We start from the raw sequence: 22,733 nt of genomic DNA, 5'->3' as shown, positions 1-22,733 counted from the left end.
TCTGATATGCGGATTTATTATTAGAATGATCAATGTTGGATAATATCAACAGTTGTGCTGCCAAATATTTTTTGGAACCTGTGATTTTTTTTTTTCAGGATTCTTTCATGAATAACAAGTTTAAAAAGTACAGTGTTTATTCAAAATATAAATATTTTATAACAATGTAAATTATTTATTATTAACTTTTAATAAACTTTTAATTATTAACTTAATACATCCTTGGTGAAAAAAAGTATTAATTTCTTAAAAAAAAAAAAAAAAAGAAACAATAAAAATGTATTGACCCCAAACTTTTGAACAGTAGTGTGTGTATATATGTATATATGTATATATGTGTATATATATATATATATACACACACACATATACCAGTCGAATTTTTGAACAGTAAGATTTTTAATGTTTTTTAAAGAAGTCTCTTCTGCTCACCAAGCCTGCATTTATTTGATCCAAAGTACAGCAAATACAGTAAAATTTTGAAATATTTTTACTATTTAAAATAACTGTTTTCTATTTGAATATATTTCAAAATGTATTTTATTCCTGTGATCAAAGCTACATTTTTAGCATCATTACTCCAGTCTTCAGTGTCACATGATCCTTCAGAAATCAGTCTAAAATGCTGATTTGCTGTTCAAGAAACATTTATTATTATTATTATCATCATCAATATTTAAAACACTTGAGTACATATTTTCAGGCTTATTTGATAAATATAAAGATCCAAATATCAGCATTTATCTGAAATAAAAAAGCTTTTGTAACATTATACAGTATACCATGCAAAAGCTTTTATTTAGCAAGGATGCTTTAAATTGATCAAAAGTGATAAGAAAGTTACATAAGAAAATGTTACAAAAGTAACAATTTCTATTTCAGATAAATGCTGATCTTCTGAGCTGAAAAGAATCCTGAAAAAAATTTACTCAGCTGTTTTCAACATGAAATCACAGGAATAAATTAAATTTTAAAATATATTAAAAAAGAAAACAGTTATTTGAAATAGTAAAAAATATTTCTTAATGGTATTCAGGCTACCTTTTTTTTTTTTTTTTTTAGAAACCAAGATGTAATATCTTAAGTAATTTTACTTCTCAGGTAAATGTATCTTGATTTTACAATCCTTAGATATTTGTGCTGGAAAACAAGATAAATCTACAGAGCAAGAAATTTTTTTTTTGCAGTGAAAATTGAGGGTTTATTGGCTTTACATATTACATATTGTATAAAATCCAAAATGTGTTAGTCATTTTTTATTCAGCTACTTTGTATCTGACCAATAAATTTCCACATTTTAAGTTGGTTGGGAAACACTTTGACTGTGATAATTTATTTTTCTTACCCAATGAACAGACATTTTTTTTTTTTTTTTTTTGCATATTTAAGGCAATTTTGCATGTCAATTAAATTACCCTGATTAAAATAATAATAATAATAAATAAATGCTGTGCTGGAAAGCAAGACAAAACTACTGAAAAAGTAAGTTTTTTATTTTATTTTTTTATTTTTTCAGTGAATGAGACATAAAACATTGAAAATCAATTTCTTTTTTTTTTTTTGCCTCAATATTATATACCGTATGTAATATGGATTGTTTTACAGATTTTTTTATTCATCTGCTTTGTATCCAACCAATAAATCAGACCCTTCACCTTTATTTCCCCCTCCTATAAAAGAAGAGAGTCACTTTGCTCAACAGGCTCCTTCTTAATGGAGGAACCTTCCGAAATATCTTCAAAGCAAGTTCTGGGCAGTCCCACAGAGGCCTGAAAGTCGACATTTTCCCAGGTGGTTTGGTCAAGAGTAATTGACGGTAATTGTGCAGGATCCAGAGCCAAAGCGGCATCTTCAGCCTCCTCCGCTATCAGACAGAGCTCTGCCAAAACCTCACCTTCTTCCACAGCCGGGCTTCCCCATCCGGAACGCGTTTTTGTGCAAACGCCCGTGTTTTTTTCCACAGGACCCTCCTTCACCTCGGTCCTGACCTGCCCATTAGTCTGCCTCCCAATGTCTGTCCCGCACAAGACGCTCTCCTCCCCGAAGTCAGGGGTGACAGGTGTGTCCACCTCCTCTCCGCCTCCATCTGGACCGGGGCGGGAGCCGCGCCACATGTTGGGGAAGCTGTCACCGCCAGCTGTGTCCTGCTCCCACGGCGATGGCCCTCCTCTTCCTGTCCTGTCATCTGAGCCAATCAGGGGGACAGAGAAGATGAATGGTCACTGTGTCAGTGCCATGCTAATGGCACACAGCCCTGCCTGAGCAGCTAATGTGTGATTTACCACCGCGGTGAAGCTCAGTTAAGAATTCAAACCAAGATGAGCATGCCGAGCCAAAGGCAGGAAACTGTGAAGATCACAGCGGTTCAATTTCGAGATCAATTATTTTTATAACACTGTTTAGTGGTGCCTGTTAACGCAGTGGTTCTCAACTTTTTTCAGATTCGAGACCATTTTCAAAGATATTTCTAGTTCTTCTGCTGTATCCACAGCTTGTTTTCAAACTTTTTTTATTTATAGAAACTAGGAGTGTTAATATAGTAAATAATTAAAAGTAAGTAAATTTTAAGTAATAACTACTTAAATTTTGTAATTCAGTAAGTTTGAAGATACCGTAAAAAAAACAAAAAACAATTTGCTAAATTAAAAATAATTTGCTGCCTTAAAAGTTTACGCTCCGTGAACTCAAATAAATGAGTCAACTTGAAATGTTAAGTTGTACTATGTGACAACTTAGATATTTGAGTTGGCTCAATTAAAATTTGGTTTGCTGAACTTTAAACCTGGGTTTGTTACCCAGCTGCCATAAAAGTTTAAGTTGAATCAACTCAAACATCTACGCTGTCACTTAGTACAACACTCAAAGTTGACTAAACTTTTTTTTTGACTGAACTTAAAATTTTAAGGAAGCAGGGTAACAAATTATTCTCAACAAATTGTTTTTACAGTGTACACGAGTTCATAGTTTTCCTTCAAAAATACCAATTTCTTACCAATTTCAACCCGATAAAAGCTTGTCATGTTAATAAAAAAGGAAAAGATGCTTGTTTGCACCACAGGATAAAAAAAAAAGATAAGGTAATTATGACGTTTTATCTCTCTTTTCTGTGAGTTTATATCTTACAATTCTGGGGTTTTTTTTAGAATTGTGAGGCAATTCTAAGAATAAAAGTCAGAATTGTGAGATATAAATTACATTTTAAAATACATTCAAATAGAAAACAGTCTTTTTAAATTGCAAAAATATTTCACAATATTACTGCTTTTACTGCATTTTTGATCAAACAAATGCAGCCTTGGTGAGCAGGAGAGACTTTAAAAAAGACATTAAAAAAATCGTAACAATTGCAAACTTTTGTTATAGTGTTATAGACTCAATGCTATGTCCAATTTTAACCTACAATGAATTATTAATTATACTCCTTATACATTTAAACAGAAGCCTGTGTGACAAAGCATGTATCTGGAACATTAAGTTTCAAATATCACACGAGCAAATAAAACACACACAACAAAGGCATCCAGCTGGGAGAAGAGCGTGACGGCCTGTCATCGACGGCAACAGCTTAGTTCTGCCTCCGTCTGCTTCACCGCTGCCTATTCTGCTGGATTACTGACCCATATTTGAGAGCATTCAGCTAAAAGGTTAAACGCCGCATGCGGCTTATTTGTGGGACGACAGGAACCCCAAATACCGCTTTACGCAACCGCATCCATATTTATGGGGCAGCGCCGAGCGCAAAACACGCCCCGAAAGTTGGTGAATGTCAGCGAACGAGAATTCGCTAGCATTTGCCAAATGCCATGGCATTTGAGAGGGATTGGACGGTCAGCCGCTCCGACCAATGAGAGCGAGCGTGAAGGATCGGCGCCATCGCAAAGGGACGAGAGGGGTGGGCCGCTCAGAGAATTAGCTAATTACAGCTCTTCAGCCTCTTGGCGGGACGATTAGCAAATGGCAGATTTGGTTACACACAATTACACCGGCTCACCTGCAGCAGGTCGTGGGTTAGTGCTTTTCTCTGGATGGTCGACGGAGGACAGAGGAGCGGCGCTCAGAGTGATGGCATCTCTGCCTCCTGTTGAACATCACAGAGATGAGCTTTCATTATTTATACTGTGAAAATACCATTGGCAATGCAAACTACCAACAGACAACGTAACCAGTAACAATACATTACAATAAATATTTATATATTTTTTTAATATTTAACTTAAAAATTGATTTAAATGTAAATATTAATTTTGTAATACAATTTGTAATTCAAATAATATAAAGCATAAAATACAATTTTTTTTTAATTCCAATAATAAATACAATTTAATATATATATAATAATTCATATCTTATAATTTATATTTAATTGTACATAATATATGTGTGTGTACTGTGTACATTTATTATGTATATATATATAAATACACACGTGTGTATATTTACAAAAAAAAAGTTTGTTGTATATATTAAAAATATTTATATATAAATATAAATTATATACATATTTTTTTTAAATATATACTGAGTCAGTTTTCATATATACTGTACATAATATACACAATACACACATATATATTACGTAGACAAAAACTTATTTTGAATGCAATTAGTGGTGATTCATTTTTGCCCATCACCAATTTTAATTAAAAATGAATTAAATGTAAATGTTAAACAAATTACATAATTTTGTAATGCACACAGTTTGTCATACATTTCCATAAATTCAAATAAATTATATATTCTATATAAAATTGATAAAACTAACACAATATGTACATTTTTAAAATTCAATAATTACATTTTACATTTAAAATGAACTAAATGTAAAACTTCATATGACCATTTTAATTAAAATGTATATTTAAATATTTTATATAAAATTAATGTTACATTTATAATTTTACACTTTACAATAATTCATTCATATTTATTTACATGTTATAAATATGAATATATTTTGTAAATGTAAAAACTAAATTTAACGTTAATTTGTTTTTTATAATTCTATTACAGAGTAGCTGCCTAAAGACTGTAAATTATGTGTAAAATCACAATATTGCATAAAGGCAGCACAAAAAGAAAGGGATTGTATGCATTATAAAAATGCCAAAATGTAAATATTAAACCGATGTACATAATTGACAAAATATGTAATAATAAATAATAATGCTATTTTAAAATAATGCAATAAAATGTATATTTTAAAATAAAACATGTAAAATCATGTTTAATTTTAATTACATAAAAATAAAATTAAATGTATTTTTTCAGTGCAAAAATACACACATTGTAAGCCTTATAAAAAGACAAAATATGTAATTTTGCAACATTAAATTCATTTTACATTTTTATGATAGTTTTTAAATTATCTTACATTAATTAAATTTATATAAATTAATTATGATGACGCATGATGTGTGCATATATTAAATTATTTATTTATAATAATAAATATATGATGTAACTGTAAAACATATATATTAAAATGTAAGCATTTATTTCATTTTAATTCTATTACAGAGCAGCTGTCTTAAGATAAAGATATGTGGTATAAAGGTGCAATGTTGCACAAAAGCAGCACAAAAATATGCAGATGTGAATCAACAAAATGTCTTGTGTCGGACGGCACTGATGCTGCTTTGTTTCTTTATAAATGAGCAAAAAAAATCAGCCAGAGCATATTTTTGAAAGTGTACATAAAATATTTTAGTTCACATTGTACCTAGATTTATTTCTAAATCAATAGCTCTATATTCATACTTAATTATTCTGTGTAAATGCATTATTTCCAGCACTTAACAGTCAAAGGTGAGCACATACACCTTCCTCAGATATAGTTTCTGCACTGCCTCTGCAAAATAAAAACGGCACAATATATGACGAGAGACAATGAAATCTCTGGAGGATGTCAGTGGTCAGTGATGAATCCAAAATCTCACTCAAACCCAAAAATACACAGAGCTCTCCCACACAAAAGGTGACAGTTTTCTATGGGTACGTATGGATCAGACGGGCCACATGCGCTCGCACACAGGAAGACTACAGCCGCCCTCATCTGTCTTCATTAGTTCTGGCTGCATGCATCACAGGTTAATGCCATATGTTTCCCACAGGGGACTGAGCACTATATGCTGGAGCCGTCGTAACACCGGCCACCAGCGTCTGATCCGTTTACACGCCGCTTTCTAGGGCCACTGTGCTATGAAATATAATAAACAGGGAAGGAACAAAAACTAGAGCAGCACTATGTATGAGAGATCAGAAGTCTTGTATAAAGTTCACAAAACAGTACTTGAATACTTGAAAGTCACATTTAACCCATTATATCCTACTATATGAGCTGATACGTGAATTTAAAAGCCTCTAAATGATCAATCTTTACAATCTACTACATGCCTTCTGTCGTCTGACTGATGATTTACACTTTCTATACAGTAAAAGGCCTTTTAGTAAAATAAACATACGAATGGCTTTTATATTGTTAGTAATATTTCAGGATGAACACCTACTGGACTGAAGCAACTTAGGTTCATTTGATTATAAGTTTTGAAAAATCATGTTCAAACTTTCAAAATCAGGCTTTTGAGAAACATTTATTCAATCATAATGTATTGCACTGCATTATATTAAAACTACAGAGTATTGATCATAAAGCTAATAATTAAATATCTTATCAAGACACATTATTGAGAAATACAGAGTGACAACTGATATTTATATGCATTTTATGCAAGCAGTCTGATATATTGTTATAAAGTTCACACTGATTCACATTACAAGCTATCAGCTCCTTATTCTCACTTCTCACTATATCATATATGAGCAATAAAAGCCAAATAAATCAAATGTGATGACATAAAAATGACAAATATGCAATTTAAAATAAGCTAACTGTAAATAATAATGTTATTTTTAAACAATGTCATTATTGGTATTTTAATCAAATGTACAGATATGTAAAATTATGTGTAAAATAATTGTAATTATATGTAATTAAATTTACTTTAAATTTAAGTTATGATAAGTGGGTTTAAATCAAATTAAAATATTTTAGTATCAGTTAGAAAAAAAAAATGTTTTCATTACATTTAAAATAAAACGTAAATAATAAATATTACATATTGTAATGCACACAATTTGCACATTTACATAAATTTAAATAAAACTATGTGTATAAAATTACAAATATGTAATTTAAAATAAATAAACTGTAAATAATAATTATATTTTTTAAAATAATATAATTGAAATTTTAATCAAATGTATACACATGTAAAACTGTGTGTAAATTCTTTTTAATTATATATAGTTAAATAAAAATAACTTAAACTTAAGTTATGTTAGGTTTTCTAAATAGAACTGATTTAGAATAGATTATTTAATCGTTATGACAAATTTATACACTACCAGTCTAAAGTTTTTGAACAGTAAGATTTGTAATGTATGTTTGGAGACTTTGGAGACCCCAGTTTAAGGGACAGTTCACCCAAAAATTGTCATAATTTACTCATCTCATGTCATTTCAAAGCTTTATGACTTTCAGCACAAAACTGTACAGTAAAATGTTGTTTTGAACCCCATTGACTGATCAAAAACAGTTGAATTTTTTTATCTGATATATTTGAATTTGATATTTTAATTTCATTTTAACCCTGTAAAGTCTGATGTGTTAAATAATAGTCAGAAAAAATATATACGTGCAGATTATTGTAACAGAAGAGATTATTAAATAATTTTCAACTCAGTCAAAAGATTTTTGATGTTTTTTAAAGAACTTTTTTCTGCTCACCAAGCCTGCATTTATTTGATCCAAAATACAGCAAAAAAACTATTTAAAATAACTGTTTTATATTTGAATATATTTTAACATGTAATTTATTCCTGTGATCAAATTCAGAATTTCAGTCTTCAGTTACATCATCCTTCAGAAATCATTCTAATATGCTGATTTGCTGTTAAAGATTATTGCTAATCAATATTTAAAACAGTTGAGTACATTTTTTCAGGATTCTTTGATGAATAGAAAGATCCAAAGTTTAGCCTCACCATTCCTTTGAGTCAGTATATTTTATTTTATTTATTATTAATTTTACTAAGTGATGATGATGAAGACATTATAATGTTACAAAAGATTTCTATTTTAGATAAATGCTGTTCTTCTGAACTTTCTATTCATCAAAGAAACAGCTGTTCAACATCAGAATATTATAATGATTTCTGAAGGATCATGTGACTGGAGTAATGATGCTAAAAATTCAGCTTTGAAACCACTGAAATAAATTGCATTTTAAAAATATATTAAAATAGAAAACATTTATTTTAAACAGTAAAAATATTTTCAAAATTGTACTGTTTTTGCTGTACTCTGGATCAAATAAATGAAGGCTTGGTGAGCAGAAGAGACTTTAAAAAAAAAAACACCAAAAATCTCAGCTTAAAAGGGCTCTAAACGATCCCAGCTGAGGAAAAAGGGTCTTATCTAGTGAAACGATCAGTCAATTTTTTCGGAAAATAAAAATTTGTATACTTTTTAAGCACAAAAGCTTGTGTAGCACAGGCTCTCGGATGCGTGTCCACGGGTCGTTCTTGAACGATTAATTCATTTTGAACGATTCTTTAATGTGACTCGCAAGTGATTAGTTCAGTCGCGCATGCGCAACATCCTATTAGTTTCTGTACTGGAATTAGTTCACCTGTTTGGAGTCTTTGGGTTTTTCGAGACGTTCGTTCATCTTATGGGGCTGTCACGTGATGCTGATTTTGCTAAAATGAACGAAATGACTCGAAAAAAGATTTGTTCATTTTGCTGTACGAGACTCAGAGGTCCGAGTCGCTAAAATGATCCGAACTTCCCATCACTACCACGAATCATGTCTTTGAATCACCACAAGTTCATCATCTGTGTACTCTGGCTCAAAAAGGTGGAGTATGTCAAAAAAACAACATTTTACTGTACAATTTTGTGCTCCACTGAAAGTCATACAGCTTTGAAATGACATGAGATGAGTAAATGATGACAAAATGTTCATTTTTGGGTGAACTGTTGCTAAAATGTGGTTCAAGTCTCCAAACTTTTTTGGGTACACTTTATGTACATCTACAGAAATGATCATACACTGACAGCTGACAGCAGTCGAGGGCCTCCATATGGTCCTCCGGACTTCTTGAAGATCTCAAGAGAGGCTTTATTTTTAAGAGACACTGAAATGATCCCGTACGCTCAACTTTCTTTGTCTGAAAAGGTCATTGGTGTGTTATGGAGAGCGGTGTCTGAGCTAATTAAAAAGTCAGGCTAATTCTGTATGCCGAACAGCATGGAGCTTGACTGCAGCAGCTTCACAGCCCGCTGTGCAAAGCAGGATGGATGGATGAGAGGCGATCCCCACCTGGCAGCTGCCCATCCATCCATTCATTCACTGCTTGTCCCTGCCGCACACTGGGGAACAAAACCATCTAGTTTTACAGACAAACAGAGCTTTGCGTCACGTCGTACGGCTCGGAAGCCACAGAAGTCGCCGCTAAATTCCTCTCGTGGTGACTTCTGGCAAACTTCAAACAAGAAATGATCTCTCTCACTCGTTGTCTTGTCATTGCGATGGCAGGTAAAAAGAGTCGTGAGGGGAAAACAAGTTTAAGTCAGACAGGCTGTGCTGACAGGAAACAAGGAAACAAGTACAGCCTGTCACCTAAACAGACAACATGAAAAAAAAAAACAGGACGTCCAAAACTCTTCTATTCTCTCTCTGGAAATAAAGGTGCACTCATTTTGTGTCCCTGTTCCCTTGTGAAAAAGAAGTACATTTTAGCATGCTTTTAAAATGAGTACTTAAGTGTGAACTGAATGTAAAGTTTTCTTACACTTAAGTGCATGCTAATTGCAACCAAATGAAAATGTACTATAGTTTACATTTATAATAAATGCAATTAGCTGAACTTTGTGCTTTTTGACCCACTTAAGTAGGACTTAAGTACACTTCTATATGTAATTTCATAATTACTTATATTGTTTTTGAAGTATCAATCATTTATGGTAAACTAAAATACACTTCAATGCAATTTCTATTGAAACTTATGTTATGTATTTAAATACATTAACTTAAAATAACACACTACAGTTAAAATATATTTAAGTACTTTACATGTAATTTACTATGTTAGTAAACACTTAAAAATAAGAGTACAGCACAACAAAAGATTATAAAACATCTATTTTAAAGTAAAACTTTTAATTTGATATTACTACAAAGAGCACTTTTTAAAAGTGTATTTAAGTGTGTTAAGAAACAGTCATGAAAGTCTCTCTTCAAGTACACTTTTACATTTGTAATACATTCTTATTTTTTGTGCTAAATAAAGCTGTAAAAGTTATGCACTATAAACACAATAATTATAGGTATATTTCTACTTCAGTAGTACTTCAGCGCACTTGAAAAAATATACTAAATACCACTAATACTTAAATTGATTTTTGGTGCATTGAAATAAAGTATACAACTGCAAAACTACACAGTTTTATTAGTGCATTTCTTAAAAGTGTACTTTGAATGCTTTAAAAATGTGTTAAATCTGAGTAGACTTTTATACAGTAATCCTAAATTTAAATGAAACTGATTTTATTAAAAAAAATTCTATTACTAATGTAGATTTTCCCAACTGTGGTACCCAAGCACACTTAATATAAATGTAACTAATGCTTAAATTGATTAAGTAGTCAGATATAATGATATCCTAGTGTACTTGATTGTATTATTTAAAGACACCATTAACATGTAGTTAAGTATATAAAATAAACAAAGCACAACAGAAGATTCTAAAACATATTTTTTAAATGTATTTTAAAATAAATTTTAATTTGATATTACTACAAACTGCACTTTTAAAAGTGTACTTAAGTGTGTTAAGAAACAGTCCAGAAATAAGAGTACTTCTATAAAGCACAACAAAAGATTATTAAAACATTTTTTAAAATGTATTTTAAAGTAAAACTTTTAATTTAATATTATTACAAAGTGCACTTTTTAAAGGTGTACTAAAGTGTGTTAAGAAACAAACAAATACTTAAATACCAGGAAATTACATTTGTAGTACATTCTTATTTTTTGTGCCAAATAAAATTGTAAAAGTTAGACACTTACAAACACACTAATTAAAATTATATTTCTACTTTAATAGTACTTTTATTTGCATTTGAAAAAGTATACTAAATACCACTAACACTTAAACTGATTTCTAGTGCATTGGAATAAGGTAAACTACTGCAAAAACACACAGAGGAGTTTTAATAGTGTATTTCTTTAAAGTGTGCTTCGAATTCTTTAAAACTGAGTTCAATCTTAGTAGACTTTTATATAGTAATCCTAAATTTAAATTAAATAGATTTTTATTAAAAATATATAACTAATATACTAGTTCTAATGTACTAGTTTCCCAACTGTGGTACTTAAGTACATCTAATATATTTATTATATATTATTCTTATATTTTAAATAAACAATAAGTCTATTTTCTACGTATAATGAGTAAATTTAAAAGTGCATAAAAATGGGTTTAAGTGTACTACAAGTGGTAACTAAAAAAATGTATTTAATACAGAGATAATATGTTAAAAGCACATTTTAGTTCATATTCATGGTGTTCCAAAACAGCACAGTTGAGTATACTTAGATGCTCTTAAGATTATCTCAAGAAGTACTAAAGAATAAGTACAAATAGAGCATTTTAAGTACATCATGGAAGTATACTAAGTGTACTGAATAAAAAGTGTTTTTAGTGCACTTTTTTTACCCAGGAAAATAAACTTAAAAATTGCGTTCTGGGGGTCAAAATACATGTTTTTAGGCAAGGTTCCACTGCTTAAATATCACGTTATTGGGGTCGCTCAATCCCGCGTAATTGGCAGCACTGTACAGAACGTGCATATTTTAAGCACTTTTTGGCCAATATGTCTTATACTGACACCTACTGGCATGGAGGAAGCCTCACAAAAAAACATTAGTAATCAATGCTGTATAAAACAACTTATTAATTTGTGACCAGATGTCCAAGTGGATATCAACATAAAGCCCCCATGAGGCCACTTAGTCCATGTAAAATAAATCATCTTTTATTATGCTACTGACATCACACAACTGCACATCACTTTAATCATATTTACCCAAAGCACTCTTAATTCAAACTTCAAACTTTTTTAATGAAGAAAAAATTAGCATGTGCACCTTTCTCCTGTTTATTTCTGCAAGGCCACCGAATCTGCCTTTCGATCACGTTCATAGACTAAGCCGTGATCCTCTCTCTCATCCACAAAGTTCCCTAATAATATCACATTCCCCAAATGTGTTTGTAATGTGGGCAATCAGTTTCAGTAATGGATGCTTGTCACTTTTATGGCGGCAGAACGACGTCTTGTGACATGTGAGCGTCTGATCGGTGCTTCAGTCGAAGTGCTTTACTACCCTCTTGTGGATGGAGACTGTGAGTGCTTCTCTTGAAGCAGGCGCTTGTATGACTATTTTAGACAAGTAGGCCTATGTGGGCAGTTGTTAAATGGCCCATATAAGAAATTAAGTGAGGACTTTGAAACTAAGCTAAAATCTGTTCATTAGTATTGCTTTGGCAAGTCAGGCATCACTATTGCTCATACTTGGGTTAGCGATTTGAAACAACCCCTAACTGGAAGATTAAAGCATGCTATTACTTTTCTAAGTAATCAGACTTACACATTTTGCCGGGTAGGCAGTAAAATAGAAGAAATCGGGGCAGAACCTTCCAAAAAAAATATTATAGAGAGATTTAAATATTTTGAATAAATATTTTGTTGAAAATGTACTTAACCTCAGGCTATCCAAGATTTAGATTAGTCTGTTTCTTCATCAGATTGGCAGAAATGTATCATTGCATCACTTGCTCACCAATGGATGTGAACGGGTGCCGTCAGAACGAAAGTCCAACCAGCTGAAAAAAACATCATAATAATCCACAAGTAATCCACAATAACACCAATCCATCAGTTAACATCTTGAGAAGTGAAAACCTACAAGTTTCTAAGAAACAAATCCATCGTTAAAGCATTTTAACTTTAAATAACTGCTACTGGTCAAAACATGAGTCCATAATTTATGATAACGCTTCTTAAAGTGCAAAAGTCCATCCTCTGTTGTCCTCTCACATCAAAATAAACCCACACATTTGTTTAGAGCTGTTTTTGCTTGCATATTTTCATTTTCATATGATTCAGACAAAACAACTGGAGGAAGCAATATTATAGAATATAGACTTGTATTTTAGCCACAAGCAACAGTTTGAAGTTTAAAAAACACAGATTTTGGCTTTACAAGATTGTTAAGTGATAGACTGGAGTGGTTTGGATTACTGTAATGTTTTTATCAGCAGTTTGGACTCTCATTCTGACGGCACCCATTCACTGCAGAGGATCCATTGGTGAGCAAGTGATGTAATGCTACATTTCTCCAAATCTGATGAAGAAACAAACTCTTCCACATGTTGGATGACTTGAGGGTGAGTACATTTTTAACAATTTTACATGAACTATTCCTTTAATAATTTACCCATCAACACAATAGTTTTAAACACAATAACAGCATTCAGTGACATTTCTCACCACGGTTCAGAAATCTAGCATCACTGTCACATGATTGACTGTTTCTGGCTGCTTCCTGACACTGAGGAATAGCTGACGAGTGATTTCACAAATCGCTGTCAGTCGTCCCATATATTTTTGGAGGAAAAGCTGGCGTGCACCACAGACATTGACAAATGCTGCGTGAATGCACTTATTCTTAACACGTTAATGTCCCATCTGAATACCTGCTAATGAATAAAAAAGCAGCATATCTCTAAAACTATGAGTACTGCTTGTTAATAATAAAATATTTGAACATTCCGTGCTAATTTTTATTGAGAACTTGACAAAAACTGCCTAGCTGATAGTTTCAGACTATTCTGAATGTTCCTAATCAGTTCATAAGGGAGCCGTCAAGTGTGCTGATATTTGTAAACTCTGTGCAATAACACATTTCTTCAATAAAACACGACAGATAAAAGAAAAAAAATGAAACACTTTAGCATACTTTTGAAAAGAGTACTTGCATAATATACTTTAAAAGAATATCCTTAAGTGTGAACTAAACTGCAAATAGATTTTTTGACCAACTTAAGTAGGACTTAAAGGAGAAGTCCACTTCCAAAACAAAGATTCACATGTAATGTACTCAACCCCTTGTCATCCAAGATGTTCATGTCATTCTTTCTTCAGTCGTAAAAAATTATGTTTTTTGAGGAAAACATTTCAGCATTTTCTCCATATAATGGACTGATATGGTGCCCCGATTTTGAACTTCCAAAATGCAGTTTAAATGTGGCTTCAAACGATCCCAAATGCGGCTGTAAACGATCCCAGCAGAGGAAGTCTTATCCCAGTCTTATCTTATTTTTCAAAAAATACAATTTAAATACTTTTTAATCTCAAACACTCGTCTTGCTCTGCCTGAACTCTGCGTATTCTGGCTCAAGACAGTTAGGGTATGTTGAAAAACTCCAATTGTATTTTCTCCCTCAACTTCAAAAATCATTTCAAAATCATCAAAGTGAAAATCAACGTGAACATGCAAAAAGATCAAACACCCTTAACAAAAAAGGTAAAACAGCGATATAGGATGATTTTGAAGTTGAGGAAGAACATGAGATGGGAGTTTTTCGACATACCCTAACTGTTATGAACTGGAAAAAAACAGTCCAGGCAGAGTAAGACAAGACGAGCGTTTGACATTAAAAAGTATATAAATTGTATTATTTTAATGAAAATAACCGGTCGTTTTGCTAGATAAGACCCTTCTTCCTCAGCTGGGATCGTTTACAGCCGCATTTGGGATTGATTGAAGCCGCATTTAAACTGCATTTTGGAAGTTCAAAATCGGGGCACCATATCAGTCCATTATATGGAGAAAAACGCTAAAATGCTTTCCTCAAAAAACAATTTCTTTACGACTGAAGAAAGAAAGACAGGAACATCATGGATGACAAGGGGGTGAGTACATTATTTGTAAATTGTTGTTCTGGAAGTGGACTTCTCCTTTAAGTAGACCTTTATATGTAATTTCAAAATTACTTTGAAAAAATGGTTTGAAGTACTGCTGAATGTACGGACAAGCATTTATGATAAACTTAAATGTGACCCTGGACCACAAAACCATTCATAAGTGTACTTTTTTTTTTTTTTTTTTTTTTTTTTCATATTGTGAAAGTTGTATAAATAAGCCTTCCATTGATGTATGGTTTGTTAGGATAGGACAATATTTGGCAGAGAAACAGCTATTTGTAAATCTGGAATCTGACAGCGCAAAAAAAAAAAAAAAATCAAAATATTGACAAAAATTGCCATTAAAGTCATCCAAAAGAAGTTCTTAGCAATGCATATTACTAATTAAAAATTCAGCTTTGATATACATTACCGTTCAAAAGTTTGGGGTCAGTACATTTTTATTGTTTCTTTTATTTTTATTTTTTTTTTAAGAAATTAATACTTTTATTCACCAAGGATGTATTAAGTTAATAATTAAAAGTTTATTAAAAGTTCATAATAAATAATTTACATTGTTATAAAATATTTATATTTTGAATAAACACTGTACTTTTCAAACTTGTTATTCATGAAAGAATCCTGAAAAAAAAAAAAAAAAAAAAATCACAGGTTCCAAAATATATTTGGCAGCACAACTGTTGATATTATCCAACATTGATCATTCTAATAATAAATCCGCATATTAGAATGATTTCTGAAGGATCATGTGACACTTAAGACTGGAGTAACAGCTGATAAAAATTCAGCTTTTCATCACAGGAATAAATTCTATTTTAAAGTATGTTAAAATAAAAAAACATTATTTTATATTGTAAAAACATTTTTGCAATATTACTGTTTTTTTTCTATATTTTTAATCAAATAAATGCAGCCTTGATGAGCATAAGAGACTTCTTTAAAGACTATTACAAGTCTTACTGACCCCAAACTTTTGAGCGGTAGTGTATTTATGGTAGTAAATTTACTAAATATCTTCATGGAACATGATCTTTAATTAATATCCAAATGTTTTTTAGCATAAAAGAAAAATCTATAATTTTGACCCATACAATGTATTGTTGGATATTGCTACAAATATACATGTACAACTTATGACAGGATTTGTGGTCCAGGGTCACATATATGTTTTAATGTCAATCTGTTAAAATTGTACCTATTGTGTTTCTAATATATTTGAAACTGCACATTTATAATGATGACATTACAACTTAGTACTTATAAAATATATTGACTACAATATCATTACTTTGATTCAAGGCTACGATTTTATCCTATAAACAAAAAGCTAATCAGATATTCAATAGATATATGGGTAAAAATAATAATTAACACCAGACAAAAATAACAATATCAACAAATGGAAAATGGAAAGCGCAAAAAAGTGAACAGAATGCAAAAAACACTGACCTGGGAGACTCCAAAGTCCAGAAATTTCCAGAGTCTTCAGCTTTCTCTCCAAATCAGCAACTCGGTTTCCCAGAATTCTTTAAGGCACAATAAATGTACTCAAAATGGATTTATGTGTAACCTAAGACATCTTTCTCTCACAACTTAAATATTTGAAAGCTGATATTTGAATGTACACTGTATATATGATTTTTAGTAAATAAACTAAAAATTATTGTAGTACATTTTTACAAAAAAAATAATATTTTAGTCTTTCTGCTTTAAAATTAATTTTTTTTGCAGTTTCCTTTGGATTAACTGTGAAATCTACGTGTAATTTCTGAGTGAAAATTGTTTCCACACCAATTTCTTGCAATTATACATAAAACAGTCCATGCAAAAATGGTTACACACAAACCTGTTGGTCTGTCTTTGGTGCTGAATGATTATGTTCTTCTCATGAATGGTCTTCCAGTAACGCTGTCGCTAAAGACTTCAGGTCTGCGATAGACTGAGGTGTGGCTGGTAAACTGCAACCATTATTCTCTGACAACAAACCCTGCACTGCAAACAGCAGGAACAGAGGTGTGAATAAGTCTACACGAGTGAATGCACTCATATGACATACTGAATAGCAACATTTCTTCACTTCCTTGTTAGGTCAGTTCTTTAAGCTTTTAAAAATGATCAAATGATCTAAGCACCTTGTTTAGGAGAAAGGACTCCAGAAAGAGCACTGCTTTTAGACTTGCCACCAATCTCAGGGTTTCTTCTGCGATCCAGAGCGGTCTATAAGATGTCCAGGAAGACGGCGATATTGCAAATACAGTGAAATGTTATAATACATTATAACAGACTTAATCCTGATTAAACTGAATAACTCAGACTTCTCAGGCTTACCTTATATTTCTGTATGTTACTCTTTAACAGACTGACCTCCTCTTGAACTTGTTTGAATCTCTCTTGCAAGTATCTGCAATACAACAAAACCTTTTGTTGCATGAAAAATACATCTCAGCTTATCTGCAAACCAAAACTCTGTATGATCAGACTGCCAAATGTATTCAGTCTAAAAATTCAGAATAAGATTTTTTTAGATACTAAAACCTAACGAAAAAACAGCTTTAAATGTTTTAAAATGGTTTCTGTCTGGTCCTTTGTGGTCACTACTTAGTCATGGCTGGTCTAAATGACCAATCAGTGGCTGGAAGGGTAGTTAGACCTAGTAATCCACCTTGAACCAGCAATAAACTAACTACCACGTCTGCACTAGGGGTCCGGGCCACTAGGGGGCCTCAGCAAACATTAAAGGGCACCAAATTATGACACAAAATTATTTAAAATAATTATAATAAGCAATAATTTTTGTCTTATTAGCTAAAAATAGCTTTTTATTATTATTATAATTTTTTTTTTTTTATTGATTGACTAATTGATTGATTGACTGATTAAAAAAATAAGAAGAACAACAACAAACAGAATTCACAGTCCTGGAAAATCTGAATATGAGAAAGCCTGATTTTAAAAAAATGGATTTCTAGATATCAAGTAAATTAAATTGTGATTGAAATGAATTTAAAAAAACTTCCTCAGTCAATTACAAACAGCTGGAAAAGCCAAATTCATTGGTTAAAAAGAGTGGGTAAAATTCAAAGTTGTTGTTTTTTTTATCTGGGAAATTACAAAATATCTGGAAATGGTAAACTCCTTGGTTAAACATCCCTTATCCAATACATTACAAACATATAGAAAAGTCAAACATATTAGATTAAAAAGTGGTATCCCTGAAGAAAAATTAGCTTTTAAAGTCTCTGGAACTCTGATAAATAAAATAAAATAAAATAAAATAAAAACTTTATCTATGGACAATCCTAATTTCTGTTAATTAAAAAAAATGTTCTGAAAAAAAAAACTTAGTCATTACAGCAGACATACTGAAGGAAACCTAGCCTGCATGTGAAGGCCTTAAAAAAATTATGGATAATCGAGTGCCCAAATGAATCAAAATGGTTGAGAACCAGTGCATTAAACACAATTCTGCCAAGCTACATTAACACCCCCTGACTTGTTTTCCATGCACAGGGCGTCCACGTCAATGATGCGTTTCTCCTGGCCGCCGAGGATATGGTTCAGCTCGAGGTTGAGACGTTCGGCCTTCTCCTTGAACACAGTCCTCTCTGCCTTTATATCCTGCAGTTCATCGCTCACCGTCTTCAGACTGTGTTCAAGCTCTTCTCTCTTAAAAAACAACAGCACCAGTAGATATTCTTACAAATTACTGTATTTGAATTACATCATTATAGTGAGCATATCATTATGACACAAGAAAGATCATGAAGAATATATTGTTGTTATTCACTCACACTGCAAAAAAGAAATCATAAATGGGAATCATATAAAACCTAAACGTAAAAACGTACATGCAGTGCTGCTTTCTCCAGCTGCCTGACCAGATCCTCGCGCTCATGAGCAGGAAAATGTCTGACCCCAACTTCATCGTCCCCAAGCCTCTGTTTGGTGATGGTCATTCTTAACAGCTATGAGGGGAAGAAGACAACAGGCATGTGAAAAGCTTATTATTAGCTATGTTTCCATATTTACATTCATGTATTTTTATGCAAATATGGGGGGGGGGGGACTGGATGGAAATTCCAAGATGTGCATAAAATCATAAAATAGGCCTAAAATGCACATGAGGTGGATAATTTTTTTTAATTCAAAAGAATTTAAAACAATGGAAACATTTATCAAATCACTTTTTGGATGCATAACAAAAAAAAAAAAAAACTGGGCAGCATCTTAAATATTGTTTTAGTTGTTCTTGTCATCAAAACATTTTGGTATAATTACCTACCTGGACTGTTTTATACAAAAATCAGCCATCCAAATGCAAAAATCACATAACAGCATTTGTTATTGTGCAAATCATTTATTATGTGGGGAAAAATTCACAGTCTTTCCTCTCTTGCAATTTTTTATTATTTTATTTCTAATACTTTGTGCCATTTTCACAGGAAGTGGCAATTTTGTGCTACTGAACACATGGGATGGAAGCAGTGCTTAATTTGTAAATGTTTATTTTGCAACTTTGGTTGGAAACAGCTATTTTTGAACAGTTTTATCATTTCTTTACCTTATTGTCTCCTTGTGTCTCAGTGAGTCTCTGAGTCAGTTCCTTTATCTCTTCAGCAAGCTGCTTATTTCTCTCCCTCGAATCCATCAACAACTGAGCCAGACTGACCTGAGAGAGAGAGGGAATGACAAAAATGCAGAGAAAAGGAGTAAGTGATGACCTGTGCAACCCAAAAAGTGAAATATCACAATCATCAACTGACCTGATGACGTTTTTCTGGTGGAAGTGAAGAGTCGCCATCCTGAAATTCATTATAAAACATACTATGAACTACAAACCCAAGAAACTTTTAAATATAAATAATAATGCATAGTAATGCAGAGACTCACAATTAGTTCCCTGTATTTCTTCTTCAAGTTCTGGTGTGTCTCTCTCAGCTGGTTGGCCATCAGTTTGTACTGGTCTCTCTCCTGCTGACAGCTGTCCAGCTCTTTGGACAGAATGAGGAGAGCGTCCTTCTTGCTCTCCAGCTTACGTTTGCATATCAAGAACTACAGAAAAGAAAAAACAAAGCATTATAATTCAGCTTTGTTTATTTATAGATAGATAGATTAGACAGACAGTCTGGCAGTAAGTGTATGAGAGGTTATTTTTCAAAAGAAGCCAGAATAACCAAGATGCACAAAATACAAAACTGCTACACTTTAGTTTTTGACAATTCATTAAAGGGATAAATTGTAACACTTTAATGAGAGCACTTTAAAAAATACTGGGTTAAAAACAACCCAGTCCTGGGTGAAATATGACCAAACCCAGCAATTTGGTTGAGTTAAATGTTTTGCCTAGCCTTCTGGGTAGATTTATTTAAGATCATTTACAACCGCATTTGGAATCGTTTGAAGCCGCATTTAAACTGCATTTTGGAAGTTCAAACTCAGGGCACCATATCAGTCCATTATATGGAGAAAAATGCTGAAAAGTTTCCCTCAAAAAACATAATTTCTTTACAACTGAAGAAAGAAAGACATGAACATCTTGGATGACAAGGGGTAAATAATTTGTAAATTGTTGTTCTGGAAGTGGACTTCTCCTTTAACTCAACTATTGCTTAAAAATGAATATATTTCTTGCTTACATTGAACTCAAAATAGGTTGGAAATGAACATTTATTGATATTTTCAATTAATGAATATTTATTAATAAGTTGCATAAATAATAATTAAATAAACTTTTTTAATTGCTTATTAATAAATGTTCACCGTTTGATTATTGCTGATGTCTCTAATAATTTTGTGTCTGATTTTTAATTTACAACCTATTTTGGTTTCATTTTAAACCAGGAAATATTCATTTTTAAACAATAGTTCAGTTAAATAACCAGAAAGTTACCCAGAACATTTAACCCAACTGCTGGGTCAAAACAACCCAATCGCTGGGTTTGTCCACAAACCTGTTTAACATAAACAGCAACAACAATAAAGAGAGCAAAACATATTTTTAAACACAATTTTAAAAAAATATACTTTTAAAAATATACAAAAAAAATGGCCAATGAATGTATTTGTAGAAAATTTGAAATAAATTGCAGAAATTTTGAAATATATTTTAGCAAATATACATATTTATTTTATTTTCCAAATAAAAATTATTTATTTGTTTATTTGTTTATGTGGCATACAAAACTTCAAACTGAAGACAAGAATTTAGCAAATCAATATTCAAAATACGTTTAAATACTTTTAAAAATATACTTTGAAAAAATATATAAAAAGTGTCCAAAAAACTTATTTGTAGAAAATATATTATATATTTATTTGTTTGTTTGTTGATGTGATGTGGCATAAAAACCTTCAAACTGAAAACAAGAATTCTGCAAACCAATATTCAATTAATATATTTTAATATACTTTGAAAAATATACAAAATAAATGTCACTACATATACATATTGTGTATATATGTGTGTGTGTGTGTATTTTCAAATAAAAAAAAAATATTTTTTATATTATTTGTTATATTACTCTTATATTGTTTGTTTGTTTGCTTGCTTATGTGGCATAAAAAAATTCAAATTGAAAACAAGAATTCAGCAAACCAAAATTCATCCATGATATTTAATATTTTGGCTTTCAATACTATTTATGTTTGCCTTCATTCGAAAAAAAAAAATTAAATAAAAAATTAATAAATAAAATTAACAAAATCTAACATTTTCACCAGTGGTTCTGGGCCTCGGCCAACTAAAAAGATGACTCAAAAACAAGCATTAAAATAAGTTAAAACAACTAAAAATCAATATATTTCTACTTGTATAAATATATGTTTCTTTCTTTCTCTTATTAGAATCACCAGGACTCCCATGGTCTTGGCAAACCTGCAGTCTAATTACATGGGGTACTTTTTAAACCCGTTTTAACATATCTAAATTCACACAGTTTTTCTTATAAACCTGACAAGTCCAACAACGCTAAATCTCGCCAACAAAGCACATTTGGTTTTATGTGAGTAATGTAGCAGGATCTTATGTATCTGTTGAGTTCAGGTGGTTGGCGATACAGTGCCATATGGAAACAGCCGTCGTCATCATCATCATCATCATCATCACCACCGTCGTGTTTTAATAAAGCAGCACTCACCTCATTTACTAAACCTTGCCAGTCACTTTCACTTCGTTTGAACGAGGTCATTTCGTCCAGCGTTTGGCGATGATACAATGTTTGCAAATCGCTTTCGCGAGCTTTACGGAGACCGAGAGCAGAAACTTCACCCTTCCTCTCAGTCAGTGTTTACTCTGGGTCAGCTGGTGCACAAGATCCGGGTTTGTGAAACTCTCAACCAGCAGCGATATTCACAATATTAGTGCGGGCGTGGATGAGCAACTGTGAATTTTCAATAGCGAATTTAATCAAACAATGTGCAATAAAAGGTTTAGTTTCTTTTTAACTGTACAGCGGCATTGTACATATCCAACCAGTAGATGGCGAACACAAATTATGGAGGCACCTCAACGTTCATGTCAGTTAAATAGTGATTAACATTTGTTGATCTTGATTCAGCTCAGTAGTCATTATAGTTTATTTTATACAGATTATGTGCATGTGCATTATGTGCAAATCCTGTAAATCAGCCTTAAATGCACTCAAATCGTCAAATGAGTAAAAAGCTATTGCGGTTTCATTAT

At 31.8% G+C, this 22,733-nt stretch overlaps 1 protein-coding gene across 1 annotated transcript; it reads right to left on the bottom strand.

The window, feature by feature from the left end:
• Positions 1-1,524: 1,524 nt before the first annotated feature.
• On the bottom strand, positions 1,525-22,523 carry ccdc149a (coiled-coil domain containing 149a). The gene is given in 13 exon segments (XM_051115508.1): positions 1,525-2,185; positions 3,992-4,078; positions 16,502-16,578; positions 16,899-16,948; positions 16,950-17,044; positions 17,185-17,269; positions 17,381-17,453; positions 18,546-18,718; positions 18,901-19,017; positions 19,614-19,721; positions 19,816-19,854; positions 19,943-20,104; positions 22,189-22,523. Coding segments are annotated over 13 exon segments (1,632 nt in total). The 5' UTR covers positions 22,240-22,523; the 3' UTR covers positions 1,525-1,670.
• Between the last annotated feature and the right edge of the window lie 210 nt (positions 22,524-22,733).

This window comes from Labeo rohita, chromosome 7, assembly GCF_022985175.1.
Source record: "Labeo rohita strain BAU-BD-2019 chromosome 7, IGBB_LRoh.1.0, whole genome shotgun sequence".
Taxonomy (NCBI): domain Eukaryota; kingdom Metazoa; phylum Chordata; class Actinopteri; order Cypriniformes; family Cyprinidae; genus Labeo; species Labeo rohita.
This window is presented reverse-complemented; position numbering and strand designations above follow the sequence as displayed.